Source organism: Anser cygnoides, chromosome 1 (genome assembly GCF_040182565.1).
Source record: "Anser cygnoides isolate HZ-2024a breed goose chromosome 1, Taihu_goose_T2T_genome, whole genome shotgun sequence".
In the NCBI taxonomy this organism is placed as follows: domain Eukaryota; kingdom Metazoa; phylum Chordata; class Aves; order Anseriformes; family Anatidae; genus Anser; species Anser cygnoides.
Window position 1 is genome coordinate 194,791,100 of NC_089873.1, and position 17,993 is coordinate 194,809,092.

Here is a 17,993-nt window from a genome sequence, read left to right on the forward strand (position 1 = left end):
CTACCTACTGCTGTGTACCATTGATCTGTAAGCAACACTGGTAAATTAGCTGGTACTGTGTTGTGTGTAACAGACATTTCCCAGACAATTTGGCTTCGACCTGCTTTCTTTATTCTCTGTGTACCTGTACAGGGATAAACAGAGAAAAATATGCTGCATTCCTCCTAGAAGACATGAGGAAAAAATCAGGGGAAATTACCTCCCTTAGCAGCCCCATAGAGCACTAACTAGCCTAAGTCCAGCAGACTGCCTGTTAAAATATACCCTTGGAGACTGAAATACGTGTTAGCATTTAACAGAATAAGGTGCCTGAGAAGTAAAATATTTAGATTCCCTGCCTCCTCTTTACCTTGTCTAGTACCCAGGAGGACAGAGTAAGCAATTATTCCTTTTCACCCTGTTATTTGTTTACATTTGCTTGTATTTTCAATGCTGTTTTTTGCAACAAAAAGACAAATTTCTCTTTTATGCATATGTGGAAGAGATTCTCCTTCAGGAAACCTAAAGGCTAGTTATGTTCACAACAGGCCTATGCAGGTCTTCTTCCAGCAAATTATTCTGGGCAACAATTTGTAATGAGAGGACAAGGAACAGAATACTAATGTACCACAGCTCAAAGATGATAAATCTCTAGAATAAATATGTATATGTATACACATACACACAGAAGAGACCACTGCTTTCTGCAGAGACTCTTTATCAGCAGCATTGAAGAGAATCTCAGTGCACAGACAGGCCAGGCAAGAGAGCAATAGAGACGACGGGCAACAGCCAGGCAGACTGAAATGCAAACCTGACAGAGGCATCGAGCAGCCTGTTTTCTCTATAGGTTTTTAAGTGGAGTAACATCTATCAAGGTAGCAGTAAATCTCTGAAGAAAGGCTGAAATACTTTCAGGAGAATCCATAAAGAAGGTAAAAAGGAAGAAAGGACACTTATTCCAGCTTTTGACACGAGTTTGTGCACAGACCGCAAACCAGAGCTGCTTCTGAATGCAGAATTTAAACACCCAACTTCCAGGGCCTTTCAGACAAATTGAGCTGACTTATCCACTGTATCACTGTGGTACGTGCACTGAATTGAAAGGCAGGGGACTGCAGGGTGTATGTTGGTAGACTATCCGTCTGGAGAGAGGGGAAGAAGAATGCCAACAGAAACTGTTCATTTAGAAGAGAACCTCCAAATTATCTTCCAGATTTATTATCTTCTGACTTTTTGATTATGCTTCCGTATATTTCATAGTCTTGACTAAATCTATGCTACTCTACCCAAAAACTGTCCACTTTCTCCCATTTTAACACAGAAATTAGTAACTTAGCAAAGCTGAAATTGGAATCGTCTTTTATGAAGGACCAAATCCTGGCACAGGTGCCTAAGAGGAATTGTAGGCTATTCTGTCTACACAAATATCAGATACTAGATGGCACACTGCACTGAAATCCAGAAAGATGCACTGGGATTCCTAAAATTCAGCACTAACACCATCTGTCAGTAGACTTGTTAACACTGGTTAAATTTTTGTGGTCAGCCCTCTAAGTTCTTATCAGCATAGAGTAAGACCTATGCTAAGGTTTTAAAGATGCTGCAAACTATGCACAGGTCAAGGGCAAGCAATAGTTGTAGAGAAACTGTTGAAGTTTTTGCTAGCTCTCTTAAAAACCTCAGTCCACAAAGCATCTTTTGTAACAGTTGTGTTACCTTTAAAAACATAATCATGTTAATTGAAGCAGAGCACAGGAAGACCAGGTGTTCTACAGTCTAGTAATTTGTCACATTTTAGTTCATTACGCTACGTGCTGACAATTTTGAGGACTTAAGTCTTCTCTGTATGAAATTCCAGAGACACGTAAAATTAATTTATCATGCATCTTTGAGCACCTTCCTGCTCCCTCCTGACTACCCTACGTCCCCTGAGATTGTTCTGAAGCTTCACATTTTAAAACAATCTCAGACGGTTGTCATCTTTAAAGTCAACCTGTCAGAATTAATTTCCCTCCCCTAGAAAATGTGGAAAAGATCACATATATGCACAAAAACAGACATGGTAAAATGGATGCTACTCATACCAGTGCAGACAAGTTAACATCTCTACCAAGCCCAGAGCATCTTTTGAAAAGTAATTTACATCCAGGGAACAATGTCCCTTTCACACTCAAAATACGACTGCAAAATAACATTTTTACATAATCCCATTTCTTTCTAAATACTACACTAAACAAGTCAGCATTTAGCTATGAGGTTAGAGGGTAAACCTGAACAAGAATTATATTGTTCTCTATCCTTTTACTTAACAATTTCTGTCTTTTATTGTATCTTCGGCTGTAAGAATTATTTCTGTTTGTAGAGGTATACTGTTTTTACACATAATTTCTATTTAAAATCTCTTTTAAAATATGCAAAAGCACAGCGTAAACATGAAACTGTAAATATAAGAAACTTTACAAATCTATATGTTAACAGTCAAAAAAAGCTTTTTAAAGCTATTGTACACCGCAAAACTACTTGTTATATACTTTTCACTTTCCGTATTGTGTTTTTTGTCATACTTACAGAGCATATTCTGCTAGAGGCAGTTTGAAAACATCAAATACTTCCTTATTCTTCATCAAGTAAACGGAACGCAAGTAGGATACAAAACACTGAAAGGAAAATAAAAAGTATTTTAAAAAAACTATATATTTACCAACACATGAAATAAACATTATATTGTTGTTCTAAATACAAAAAGATTTCCACTATAAGCTGGTCTGAAGCTAACTTCAAAGTGAAATTCTTTTACCCACTACTGATAACCCAAAATTTAACAGTACTACGGAAGTGATACTACCTCAAATATTCAGGTATTTCATTAAAGCACATTAATAGGCTTAATTTGCCACTAGAATGTCATATTTTCACTAGAAAGTAAACATGGCAAATTAGTCAAAAAGGAACCACCACTGATGTTTTTCCCTCCCAGATTTTCTAGATGCTGTTACACTATTCTGACACCTGAATCACATGGAAGCAAGAAGAGACTGACTATGCTGCTATCAATCTGAGGTGTCTCGGCTTAATTGCAGCCCCTGGCGAACAGAAAGTGATTCAACTCAATGTAGCTGTCTTTCACTGTAGCCTAGGATAATTCATATTACCTTGCTTTTGCCACCAGCTAACCATACACACGCAGTCAATGAATGCAGCTCAGCTGACCAACATCAATTCGCTGCACAACATTCACTAATACGAGTCCAAGCTTGAAATTTTAATTAATCCCTGACATTCACCAGGAAAACTGGAACCAATCTGTAACAGAACAACTTAATCTTGTGTTATATTTTTCCTCCACCCTTCTCAAAAGGACAGATTCCTATTATTCCTTTATTATTCAGCTTCTCATCGTTTTTTACATAGTATATTTCTGCCTATCGTCAGTTCATTTCTTAAAATCAGTATTCTATCACCACTGACAGTACTAGATAGCTCTATTTACAGCTTACTCCTATTCAAACTGAAAAAAAAAAGAGGAAAAAAATACTAAATTGCTTTGTAAAATTTCACAGCACTTTTTTGCTGCAAATGTAGGTGATGTTCTGATAGGTTAACGTTCATTAGTCAGTAAATTGTATTGTTTATTCCAAAGCAGTATTCTGTTGTTTTTGTTTTGGGACACCAGTTTAAAGAACTGAAATCGGCCATCTATTGCTTTTCTTACGCATTAACAGAATTTTGGGATGGCCTCTTGCGGTCAGTCACACAACACTACAATTCCTTCCCCCTCCATACCCAATCTAAAAAGCAATTCTTTAAATCTATTAATCAAGAACTCAGAATAGTTCGTATCACTAGTATAAGTATTTGCTGGTAATCTTAATCTGATCTCCCAATAAATATTGCTGTAAAATAACAGACAAATACCCATCCATGTGATGCTACCCAGACATACAGAGTATTCAAAGCCTCGAAAGAAAGAACAGACTGTCATTTACCCAGTCATGACTTAAGAATTTTGACCCTCACGTATTACTTAGTAGTTCTGTACATTAAATTTCAATAAAACATATTAAAATATGTTCTGCTCAGCTCCAAAGGTTTGTCTTTCCTTTCCATGGCTGCATGTCACCATCTATTACCAGAAAAGCTCCAAATTGACTCCTAAGTTAACAAACAGATACAGGAAAACCACAAGTAAACAAACCCTTCCTACAACATCTGCAGTTGAAAAACTCGTTGAGTTTACCAGTTCTTATGTATATAACGAGTTGTAAAAGCAGCACAGGTTATTTTATTCTGATAGAAAAATCTGCTGAAGATTTTATGATTGCAAAACCATTTCCAACTCTCTAAAAGCTGATGGATGAACATTTCTGATGCTGATGTTTGTGACAACTATGTCTTTTACCCCACTTCTAGGAATAATCCAAAAAAGCAGAAAAAAAAAAGTTATCTGCGTTTTTAGGCTAAATACTTTTGATAATACACTAAATTTGCCTTAGGAGAGTCTCGACTAGTGAAATACCAATACAAAGAAACAAGTCAGTAACAGCAAACATTTATCATCCCCCATTTTAAAAGTCCATCATTAACTGTTCATACAGCACTTGGGGGTCTCTATACAGCAAAACTGAACTATCTAAAATAATAGCAGCAGTGCAGCATAATGTACTGCAATATCTTAAGTATTAGAAAAAATCCTTGGACTATCATTTGCAACCTAACTTCTGATACATGCCAAAACTCCTGCCACCAAGCTTAAACCAGCAGCCAGTTAAGCTACTCTGGTTATATTCAGGTCTATCACAATCACACCCTTGTTCTGCCATGTACAGGCACCTGTCAGAGAAAACGTTTGTCTCTGTAATTCAAGGAGAATTAGGGAAAAAAAATCTATTTATTGTTAACCTGAAATAAAGGAGAAGAAAAACAACAGTTGAGGCACCAATCTTCTATGGGGGTTCTTGAAATTCTTAAGAGAAAAACTATTTGCGAAGGTGAAAACGATGAGACTGTAGATTAAGCACTGCCACAAAGCCATTCTTCTTTCCCTTGGCAATTTGAAATAAGAACTTGTGTGCAGAGCTAAGAGAAATGCTTTTCAAGCTGCCCAACGCCTTGTTAGAGACGTTTTTACTTGTTTGCTTTTCCAAATGCTAAGTTTTTCAGGTAACTTTCTGATCTGATTATCTCTTTCAATTAATTTTAGATGTGGAAGGTTTTAGCACAACCCATTTCAGCTGGTACCAAGACTAAGGTTTGGAATAAAACACTTGCTTTCTCACGTTAAATTATTAAATGTTTTACCAAGATACCCAGAAACCTTTAGGAGAAGCCTTAAAAGCTGACAGATCTCATTAACCCATTGCAGTCTAGCAAGCGGTAACAAAATTAATAGACAGAGCCTCTTCCTTCTGTATAGTGCCAGATGGGCAAAAAAGAGGTTAAATGAAAACTGCCCTTTCTGGGAACCTGAGAGTTGCACTATCCTTTTTCAAGTTTGTCACAGACAGGATTCAGGCTGGAATTGCTCTACGTTCAAGCAAAAAACTGTTCATCTCATTAAGATAAGAGGCATCAAAGATCATTCAGTATTAATATAATGATGATTAAAGTCTTCAGCTGACCTCACTTGCTATTTCAGACACTATGAACACTTCCAACATGAGATATTCCTCACCCCAAAAGCTCTCATCCAAAACAGAAAATTACATATAGCATGGAAGAGAAGTTCTACTTTCAAAGAAGAGAAATGAAGTACAGAAAAAAGTAAATGGCTTCTTCAAAACTGTGGCAACTTAATCTGAATTCTGATTTGATTTCAGTGTCTTTACTTCAAGCTCCTTCTAAAATATTGTCAATCCTTTGGGATTTTATTCAATTCTCCTAAGACTTGGTCACTCCTTTGCATACAGACCAGAGAGCTGAGGAAGATAAATTTCATCAGTCTGAACTCTATTCCTTCTCCTTTATTTTTTTTATTATTATTATCCACTTCTATTTCTGCTGTTTTGATATCACTTTCTTGTTTTTTTGTTTTTTATTATAACTGAAAGTTACAAAAAAAATCACATGAATTAATTTATACCCTTATGGATAATGTTAATGCTGAGCATCAGAAAGACCTTACAGCTTTACCACAGCAGTATCTAGAGGCCCCCAGATTGATTCAGACTAGAAATAGCTACGGCAACTATCTATACTAATTTGCTACATTTGCAGTTTTAATTTATTGATGTGTTTCTTGAATAATTGTTTCAAGCAATAATAAAAAAATCAATTTATGTGTTGTTTTGACAGAATTCAAAGTTAACAGGGCTTGACTGGAATCTCAAGCCATAACTAATTATGTTACCAGAACACCCTGCAAGTCCTTCTGGGAGAGATGAAAAATTTAACAGAGACACATCACTCTGGTGTCCAAGTCTCCCCCTACACAGAAACATTCAAGTTAGCAAGAAAAATACTTTATTTTTAAAACTCTTTTTCAGAACTGGGTGAATTGGCCTATCAAATATTAAAATTACAAAGAATGCCAGAAGGCAGCATCAGTCCATGAGAACTGTGGCGGTTTCAGAGGAGCCCAAATCTGATACACCCTCTCTTTCCGATCAACAGCAGAGGAGCCAAGTCCTATGAAACGAACCATGAAATTCCTTAAACCAATTAGTAACCAAGAATTTTCTTTTAGAAAATAAAGGCGTCTTGAAATAAATCAAGAAGCTGATGCCACCAAATCATAATTCTCTTCAGACATAAACATAAGCAAAACAAACATACAAAAAAAAAAAAAACACATTAATTCTCTCCCTTATGAAAATGTTTCCCAAACAGAGTTTTCACTTTTGACATCCCAAATGCAAAATGCAATCACTCAGATCTCATGCCCTCAACATACTAAACTATATCGTACTCAAACCTCTGTGCATAGCTGTTGCAATGCTGTCTGATCCATCCTGGTACTCCAGTAGGGAATTTATTTCTCACATATGTCAAGAAGTTAGCCGCTTGCAACAGGCAGGCTAGATAGATAGCACAACACCCATGCCTTTGACAAAATTGGCTTTCCAGACAAGAACCTGAAGTCAAGATTTCAGCTGTTATTGTTTTATTCACCAATGTGAATAAATAATATGTACTACTACTAGAGGACATTAGCAGAGTATGTTTGAACACCCAAATCTTATTAAGGAGAGCCAAACTCCATCTATGACAAAATACTTGACCATATTTTAACATCTTCAAAAACTGATCACATATACAGCTTGCCTGAAACTGCACTAATAATATTCATAAGTGAAAAAATGCAACAAAAATAGCTTAAAATGGTAATTATATGATAATTTGTAGTTTTTAAAATTAGTTGAAGATTTTATCTGCAAGCTTGACACACAGCCCATGTTTGATTTCCTTCTTGTGTTATTTTGAAACTTTATCATTGTTTTCTTTTCTCAATTCAGAAATCTCTCTCTCTTCCTTTTAAGTGATCTTAAAAAGCCAAAGCCAAAAACTGAAAGGTTTGTTAGTATTTTCATTCCAAGTAAGAGAACGCTGGCTCCCTCCTACTCTCATCCACCCCCTGCCAGCTGCTCTGCCACTTCTGATGTAATTTGTGTAACTGCAACTTCCTGTGGCAGTTGCAGATGATCACACTGTGTCACCAGTACATCTGGCCTGTGTAATGTCATGATGAAGCTTACACTGACAGTCCACATGCTACAACCTCACTCTAGGAGTTTTAAACACTCCAACTGCCTTAATTTTACATCCCAATTCAGCAGACAGGCTACAATCCTCTCGAAACACTCACAATCCCCTTCTCATTTTATTCTACCACTCCAGTTCACCAGAATATTTTCAGGTGTTATTTATCCTCATGCTAGCAAATAAGTATCTACACTAACCCAGAATTTCAGTGATCTTTTGGATCCTTGGATAGCCTCTGTATTTCTCTGAATTTGGCATTTCCAGATTTCCGGTCACTCGGCCTTCGGCCACTAGCTCATTCTAGTACAGAAAGTTTTTCTACCTTCCCCAAGCCTGCTAAGTTTTTGATAAAACTCACATACTGTTCTTGGAGTCCCCCAATATTAATCAGCACAGCAAAGAAACACCATTCACACACTTCTCTATCTTACTTGGAAGAGCAATTCTAAGCAATTTTGCTTCGTATTAAATTCCAAATGAAAGTAAAAATCTCTTATTCAATTCAATAATAGGGATTTTACAGCCGTGATAGAACAAACTGTCCTATATATTCAGGAGATATAGTATTAAAAATTGATTAAGAAATTAGGCACATGAGACCAACATGATTTCATATTTCTTACTTTTTAAGCCAAGGAATGAAATCTGTTACTTCCCAGTAAGATTTTGGAATAATAACAACAGCAACACTATCAATAGTAATAATAATAATGTTCTGTATCAGCTCCCCAGGGCAAGTCCTCTCAGGAAGAACTACCAATTTACCTATCCCCTTCAATTAAACCAGTTACTGAACTGAAAAAAGGTACACGCACAGTCCTATTCTCCATCGTGCCACTGAGGATACATGACAAAAAATATAAACTTGGACTGAATTAACAGCTTTAGGCTTTACAGAATCAAAGTTTAGTTGAAGTCGAAAGAAACTTCTGGAGATCACCTAGTCCAAATCACTGTTCAAAACAGGGTCAGCTACAACAGGTTGCTCAGGAGCACATTCAGCTTTGAATCTCTCTGGAGACAGTCTCTGGCTAACCTGTTGAAGTGTTCAAACACCCTGATCATAAAATTTTTTTCTCACATTTAAATTGAGTTTTCTCCAATTTGTGTCCATTGCCTCCTCCCCTGTCACTAGGCACCATTCAGAAGACTTCAGCACCATCTTCTCTGTAATTGTCCTCTAGTACAGGACATACTCCAAGCCTTTAATCATCTTTGTGGCACTTCACTGATCTTGCCTCCAGTACACACATGTCCCTCTTGAACTGGAAGCCCAGAATCAAACCCAAGCATTTCACCAAGGCTAAGAAGAAGGGAAGGACCACCTCCCTCAACCTGCTGGCAACACCCTGCCTAACACAGCCCAAAATGTGGTTGACCTTCTTTGCTGCAAGGGCACATTGTTGGCTCAAGTTCAACCTGTTGCCCAGGGTTGCTTTCTGAAAAGTTGCTTTGCAGCCTGTTGGTCCCAACCTGTACTGGCAACCTCCACAGGTGCAAGACTCAGAGAGCTAGGAAAGGCTTGAGCAAACTAAAAATACATAAATAAATAAACCTCAAACAGCTGAGCAGCAGTGCCTAGATGATCTAGATCTTTTGGACTAGATGATCTTCAGAGGTCCCTTCCAACCTCATCCATTCTGTGACTACCAAATCAAAAATTACTTTTACACCCCAAACTCTAAAAATAGTACGTTCCCACCTATGCCTTAACTATGGCACAATAGCAGTAAGTCAGGATGGCTCTTCAGACATTAGCGTCATGAGCCCATGTTCAGAATCAACTCACCCAGGCCATACAGAGACACTTACCACCACTTGCTAAAACATGACTGTTCTTTCTACTGATGCCACACTTTAAATATCAGAACAATTTAGCAGTTCCAAACACTGCTGCTAAGGCACATATCAGCAGGTCAATTATTCCAGCAGCAGTTCTATTCAATTAGCATACCTCAAGAACCATAGTACAGCAGATGAGTACTTACCCTTTGAGCTTTCTCTTTTAACTCCTGATCTTGGGCTAAGAAAGCTTGCATCCTCTTTTGGATGTCTGTAAGCTTATCAGGATTGATTCTAATTAAAAAAAAAAAAAAGTTAGCTTTAATTATTAGAACATGCACAAATAAGCACCTATTAAATTCTCAGGAGTATCTTCAAATTTTCTACATTGCTTTAATATGCATAAAACTATCTTCACTCTGAACAAGCTTACAGAGGAACCATATTACATACACTCTTCAAAAGATTAACACAGAAAAGAGAAATGGGAGCTCAGACTTTTTAACCAGATAGAGTTTTTGGTGAAGGAGATTAAACTTGTCCCAAAGCAAAGCCGAAGTCAGCATTAAAATAATTCTCAAATTTATTAAAATGCTGAGAAAAAAAAATACAACTGCAATGAACCACAGTACTGCTTTATACTGAGACAGCAGTCTTCCTAAGGAAATTCTCAGTGTTTTTGAAAGCTTAAATAAGATCCAGTGTATTGAGAATACTAAAATTAACTTTTCTGTTACAACCAGATGAGCAAAAATAAAGGACGTTGAGATTAAGCAGATTTAAGAGCTCCTCAAGATATTTATCAGGTGGATGGAGAACAGCTACTATATTACAAGAAATGCCATTAAACCTGGTAAGAAGTTATGCAAGTCCTTTCCCATTTTTTACTCTTATTCCGGTGATATCTACACTATGCTAGGCTTATTTGCCAAGATCCTTACTCACCTATTTCTTGTTTTGACCTGCTAATACCACCCTAGGATATCAAAAAAGTTACTAAACATGGTTGGAGTATACCCCTCAAGCAGAGGTCAAAAGAGATGCTCTAACACAACTACCAGATTTCTCACACTGGATCTTGCTGCTGTGTCATGTCATCCCATACTGTACAACAAAACATAGCTTTTGTTTAAGAAAACCAAGAAAAATAAAAGAATCAAAATCATGTATCTTTACATAACACTGAGTCAGTCTAAAAAACATGACTGATTGAAATACTAGGCAAGAAACATTTCACAGTAATTTTCTGTAATGTAAACCATTATGATCATCTATTATTCTTACTAAACAAGAAAGCAGCCATTAAGCAAAGGGTTGTGGGTTGTTACTGAGCAGTACTTTAAAGACATGAAAGCTTTATTCCCTCACCATTTCAATTTCATATGTCTGTCAGGTACAGCCAGTGGAAGACTGTAGTGCACACAAGCTGTTTGGTGACAGTTTCAGTGAAAGATCAAATAGCTGAGTGCCAGTTTCAAGACAGCATATAATTTGCTCTGAATGTGTAAAAATGTAAGACAGAAGTCAAGAGGCATGAAAAATTCAGTGGGACACAAACTGACCAACAAGTTTTTGAAATGCAGTGCAGAACAGAGTGCACATAAGATACCAAAGACGGAAAAAGTAAATTGAGAGGAAGCTCTTCTAGATTTTGTTCTACCAAACAAGATTAAGAAAGTAACAGCAAAAATATTTATGGTCCTAACACAGGAAACATGGTAGAATAGCAAAATAAAAGCAGCAGCTTCAGGAATACTGAATTGTATTAGAAGGTACAAACACGAAATATACGACCTCACTGCAGAGGAAATAAAGGAAGAAGAGTAAAAAAGCTAGCTAGACAAAATCAAGAGGTTTACAATGACCTGAAACTCAAAAAGAAACCTAAAAGCAGAACTGAATACAAGTATAAAAACCAGCACAAATACACTGGAATAAAGAAATAAGAAAAAATTTATGTGTGTATACAGATAGACAGATAGGAAGGGATAGCAAAAATTACAAAAAAAAAAAAAACTTATCACTGATAGTAAGACATCCCAGGAAAGTGTTGGATTACTATTACGTTATGGGAAAGTTACTAATAGATAACATGCACTTAAATTAGCCTGTGTCTTTTCCCCCTCCCTTGTCTTCACTCAAGTGGCAGCTGACAACAGTTACAGCACAGTCCAAGCTCACACCCGAACTGGAAATCCTGGGTTAACAGCTACTTTGATAAAACAACCGGGTCAAAAGAATCTTGCACCTTATCTAAAGAGAAAGCGTGCTTCGGGACATAGCTGTATTTATTTGTGTAAACTCATCTGAGGTAGATAAAAATCTAGGAAACAGGGCAGATAAACATAGTGCTCATCTTCAAAGGTGGCAAGAAAAGAAGTTAAACAATCATTTCTTCTTCACTTGGTACTGAAATATCAACTTGTAAATACCTGAAGAAAATAAGCAAACATGTCATTAATTGGCAATACAGCTTAGTCAATAGGAAAGGAACAGCAGATGTGGTATCTTGACGTCAGCAAAGCATCTGGCAGTCTCATATCCTCAATAAGCTAGGGAAACACAGTCTACATGAAAGCTCTGAGTAAACGCAAAAGCAGCTGTGGAGCTGTTGTAGTTATGACTTACTCACTGTCAAAGTCAAAACGCATACCAAGTTCCAATTCTCACCCAGGCCCGCTATTAGGTCCTCCAAGCATTATGAACAACAGTCTTAGACAAGTTGTAAAAAAAATAAAATCCATGTGCAGTCAACAAATTTTAAGTAATTTAGAAAACGTGATACTTCGTAGCTAAACGCAAGGCAAGATATTGTAGTATAAATCGAAGTTTTGAGTTTTCAACTTGTACTCTTGTTTCAAAGTCTTTACAACATAAACTCACTGATAACATGTCCCTTTTAGACAGCATGAGCAGCAGATAAATTGCAAGATGTCAGTACATCAGAAACTGAGCCATACGTTCAGCAAACACAACATGGGGACACACTGAGAGTCAGGCCATGGTGCGAATCAATTCCAGCCCCAGCTGCTTATGAGATGTAAGTATTCTTGAGAAAATGGGCAGGGAAGTTTCATTTCACCAGCATGCAATACATCTAGGGGAAAGGCTGCTAGTTAAAAAAATATGACATGAGAAAAACTTTAGTAATTATCTAAACTTGCAAGACTGTACAGAGTAAGTCAGAAGTATTTCCAACACTTTTTTTCTCTCCTTATGATTTATTTATTTCAACTTTATGGATTACCAAAACCAGACGGCTGTTTAGATGGCAAGTCATCCAACACGGGATTTTCAAGAGAGGATGCCCACATGAAGCCAACTCTAAGCCAACCAGTGCAGGCCATATTGCTATTTTGTTACAAAAGCATTACTTGTAGTTTTTAAACTTAAAATCACTTTTTTTTTTCCATCACATAGTTTCAGTATTCCACCCAGCTTCTAAGCAGCAGCAATTTTTGCTCTCTGCTATCAGTCTGGAACTTGGCTTCCTGAAGAGCAGAGACAACCTGTAAGGCTGTAGAGAGCAGGAAGAGCTGGGACAGCGAGTGACTGCACAGAGCTGCCAGCCTCACACCAGCACATCACGTACAGGTATGTAACCACACTGGGTAGTGACACAAATGGTTTTCCTACAGTAATGATGGCTTTCAGGAGGCGGCAAGTTTTAACAGAATCTCCAGTATTAATAATACTGCCATGTAGAACACATATCTAAGTATTCTCCACTGTGAGAATCAAAAGCAGCAGCTTCTTTCAATAACCACATTCTTGTTATAATATTAAAGCTAGCAATATTTCTTGTTGGCTATATACCTCAGGAAAGGTCATGGAGATCATCTTGAGTGCCACCGTGAGGCACTTACAGGGCAAGCAGGTGATCAGACCCAGTCAGCGTGGGTTTATGATAAGCAGGTCCTGCTTGACTAACCAGATCACTTCTATGACAAGGTGATGTGCTTAGTTGATGAGGGAGAGGCTGTGGATGTGATCTACCTAAATGATCGTAAAGCTTTTGACACTGTTTCCCACAGCAATCTCCTCAAGAAACTGGCTGCTCATGGCTTGGATGGGCACACACTTCACTGGATAAAAAAACAGCTGGGTAGCTGGGCCCAGGGTCATAGTGGATGGAGTTAAATCCAGTTGGTGACCAGTCGCTAGTGGTGTCCCGCAGGTCTCAGCACTGGGGCCAGTTCTCTTCACTATCTTTATCAATGAGGGGGGTTGAGTGCACCCTCAGTAAATTCACAGATGACACCAAGTTAGGCACGAGTGTTGATCTGCTCGAAGGCAGGAGGGCTCTACAGAGGGATGTGGATAGGTCGGACTGATGGGCTGAGGCCAACTGCATGAGGCTCAACATGGCTAAGTGCTGGTCCTGCACATGGGGCACAATAACCTCATGCAGCACTACAGGCTAGGGGAGGAGTGGGTGGAAAGCTGCCTGGCAGAAAGGGACCTGGGGGTATTGGTCAATAGTCAGCTGAATATGAGCCAGCAGTGTGCTCAGGTAGCCAAGAAGGCTAACGACATCCTGGCTTGTACCACAAATAGTGTGGCCAGTGGGACTATGTAATTGATTGTCCCTCTGTACTCAGCTCTGGTGAGGCTGCACCTCAAATACTGTGTTCAGTTTGGGGCCTCTCAGTACAAGAAGGACATCAAAGTGCTGGAGCATGTCCAAAGAAAGGCAACAAAGCTGGTGAAGAGTCTAGAGAACAAGTCTTACGAGGAGAGGCTGAGAGAGCTGGGGTTGCTTAGTCTGGAGAAAAGGAGGCTCAGGGGAGACGATACTGCTCTCTACAAATACCTCAAAGGAGACTGTAGTGAGGCAGTCTCTTCTCTCAATCAACGAGTGATAGGACAAAAGGAAATGGCTTCAAGTTGAGCCAGGGGAGGTTTAAGATGGACATTAGGAAAAATTTATTCACTGAAAGGGTTGTGAAGCATTTTAACAGGCTGCCCAGGGAAGTGGTTGAGGCATCATCCCTGGAGGTATTCAAAAGACATGCAGATGTGGTGTTTAGGGACATGGTTTACTAGAAAACTTAATAGTGCTAAGTTAACAGTTGGACTTGATGATCTTAGAGGTCTTCTCCAACCTAAGTGATTCTGTGATTCTGATTCTCTATTTGCACTTCCTTTGGTAAAATTTTCTAGAGAGAAGGAACTTGTTATGATAACCCTTTCAGAAGCAGCTTTGATCTTGTTGCTCAACAAAATTAGATGCAACGAAGAAATCTCAAGGTATTATCAAAAATAATTTCAGTTCACAGTTTGCATCTAAAACTTTGAAGTTACAGACTAATAAATATGCCTATAACATTTAATACCTTCAGAGTAGTTTTTGCTATAGCTGAATACTCTACAGTACTATATTTATTGTTGCATATTTTAGTTTCTCTTGCTCTGCTTGAGCAACAAAAAATGACATCATTAAAAGCACTAACTGTAAATTTGCAGCTTGTGCTGATTAGAAAAGAATGGTATACTGTAGCAAGCTCTACAGGGAGCTTCGCTATAAAATTGAAAGTCAGGAAAACAAAACAAACCCTAGCCTTTTATTTTCCTAAATACACGTTCAAAAATTCTTCCCCCTACATCCTTCAAATTATATAACTTTTAAAAGCCCTACATAAACGAAGTAAAGAAATGTTAACAGCTGTTTGTAGAAGAAATACAAAACAAGGAGCAGAAAACTGTTTCTTATGATACTTATGCAAGATAAAATGCTAACAAAAACAGCAAAATTCTATGAGTCTATGATGTTTTAGAAATAGAAAGCTTTCAAAATGAATTTCATAAAGTTGAAGAGTTAAACCCCATTTGCAGAAAGCAATGCTCATAAACATCTAACTCACCATGTAGAACAATTCTTGAGAATCTATAATTGTATGAATATGTATATACAACACAGGAAAACTTCAGCAAGAGACCTGCAATGTCATCCATGAGCTGATGGAACTTCTTCAGCAATTTACCAACTGACAAAACACACCAGGGTTGTAGTAATTGGGAAACTGGTTAGAAGTAAACAACCTGACAAGAATTGTCATTAATAGCTTTTAGGATGGAGGTGGTTTGAAATCTAGAAGTAATTACAAAAATTTTTTTTTTTTTTTTTTTTTAAGAACTTCAGTCAGCCTTTTAGAAGTGTGGCGCTAAACAAGTTTAAACACACTAAGTAGACCGTTCTAATTAAAAGTAGTACCCTTCGTTACAATGTTGCAAATATTAATAAGGTGTCCCTTGCAAACTGGGAAACTCAAGCATAGGGGGCAGGCTGTTAAAAAGTATTATTTACTGAAATCCTTGACTTTGCTTATACTGGTTCCATAACCTATTCAAACAATTAACTATATTATTCATGAAGTTAAAACTTTAGCTGCCAAAGAAAGATGAACTATTTATACTGTGCATGAGAACAGACATTTATTTAGAGAAAACCAAAATGAGATTAATGATTTGATTAAATATCATTTTAAGAAGACAAAAGATGATGTCTGGAAAAAAAGACATTTTGCTTAGACTGTGGTGGTTATACAATTGATTCTTTTAAGGTGCTATCATGCTTAAAGGAAAAGAAAACACCACAGACAGTAAAAGAAAACTTCAGGAACAATTAGACTTTTAGTAGCTATTTGACTTCAGTTTTGCTGTCTTAGCAAAAGGTATCTTTTGTTTCAAGTTCATGCATGTTCTATACAGAATTGTTACCTGTATTTGCCAAGAAAAAGTGTATTTACTTCACTGGCTGCTGTGTAGTCATTCTGTTAGAAGCTACATTCACAAGCACAGTTTGCAAGTACAACCACTAGAATTTAAAAAAATCCACTAAATCTTAAATCTGGGAAGCGCTATATGCATGTTTTTATACTCCGCAGAAATGACAACTTGTGTCCAGGCATTGCATGTTTGGAGTGATGATATTTAACTGTGATATTAAAAACGGCAATCATCAGCGAAAACAGTCAGGAAAGTCCTGTTCGTAGCCTACTACCTTGTGAAGCTGAATGCTGGTGAACTCAAAGAGTAAGATTCAGTAGAAACTAACAGTATTCTGTGGTTATCATTCCAAGCTTTTGCTAATCACTACCACCACAACTGTAGCGGGCCACTTGAGCCTTACTTTCCACTTAAAAAAAAAAATTGCAGTTGAACACCTTATCCTGGCTTACCTTAATGCATCCTATTATTTAATTTACAATAGAAAAAGCTAATTTAAGTGAGAAAGTGTCATTATTCAAATCTAGTGAATGAGAAGTCGTAAAGCATGTGTTCACTTGCATTTCTTAACTTGACAAACATGTATGGAAGTGTAAAAAAAAATCAGGTAATGATATAAATAGCAGTAATTTCTTACTTTTTCTCATTAGAATTCAAAGAATATACTATAAGTTATTTTTAAGCAGACCTGAAGGTTTAAGTGTTGAGGTAATAATAGCCACTTAAAGTTTCACCCTATTCTGTTTTATTCTCCAAAACAATTATTCCACCAACACTCTCTGCATACAGTTAATTATCTTCTAGTCTTAGGTATCTTCACCTTCAAACCATAACTTTTCAAAATAGAACAGTCCTAGCCTTGCTTTTATCAACTGGTAGAAATTAATTCCTACCTTGCATCATCCTTTTCTGTATTTCTTCTAGCTCCACTCTGTGACTTCTGACATGCAGTAACCTGAACTATGTGAGCATTCAAAATGGAGTCAAGCTCACAGTGTATTTCCTGGCTTGCATTCACGCTATTTTCCCCCCATATTTTTTTACAATTCTGTTTCTTCTGTTGATTTAGCATTGGGCTGACAGCCTCAAAAAACATAGAACTGCTAAGTAAGAAATCACCACTGATTTATTTTTAGTGTTTTCTTTATTTATTGTTTTTAAAGCTAGGGCTTATTTCTTTCCTACAGGTACATTACTCTGCATTTAATATATATTGAAAATATAAAGGGGGGGGGGTCCTTTTTTTTTTTTTTTAAACATAGTATCATTATATAATTTTGTAACTCTTTCAAAGTCAGCTCTCATTGGTACAGAGAGCATAGATCCCTACTGGTCTCCATTAGTATATTCTCTCCAGTAACAAAGATGACCACTTAGTCAAATTTTTACTTCCTGTTCTTCAACTAGCCAATTCAGAAAGATCATGACAAATTGGAGAAATAGTCTAGAACTAAAGAAAAGACAGGTAAGAGAAACCAGAGTAGTGAAAGGTCTAAAAAACATTACAAGGAAAGATTAAAGAAATTGTAATTATTTAATCTGCAAATGAAAAGGGAAAGAGATAGGGTGATAATGCTCAATTACATAAGAAGTAGCTGCAGAGAGTATGAGAATATCATTTTCAATAAATTCTTGGCACAGGATAAAAGAAATATTTCACTTAAATTATTGTAAGACTTATCAGACACTTGAGGAAAAAAACTTAATGACAAGAACTGTTGAGTATAGATGAGATCACTTTGCGAAATTGTGGAAATATTCATTGGCAAATTAGACAAGCATTAAGTACAAGTAATTTGTAC

General features: G+C 37.1%; 1 protein-coding gene across 1 annotated transcript in view; it reads right to left on the reverse strand.

The window, feature by feature from the left end:
- The window catches only part of DDX10 (DEAD-box helicase 10), a 193,680-nt gene that overhangs the window by 144,836 nt on the left and 30,851 nt on the right, over positions 1-17,993 (reverse strand). Inside the window, 2 exon segments of the mRNA XM_013188158.3 lie at positions 2,551-2,639; positions 9,669-9,756. Coding sequence (XP_013043612.3) covers positions 2,551-2,639; positions 9,669-9,756 — 177 coding nt within the window.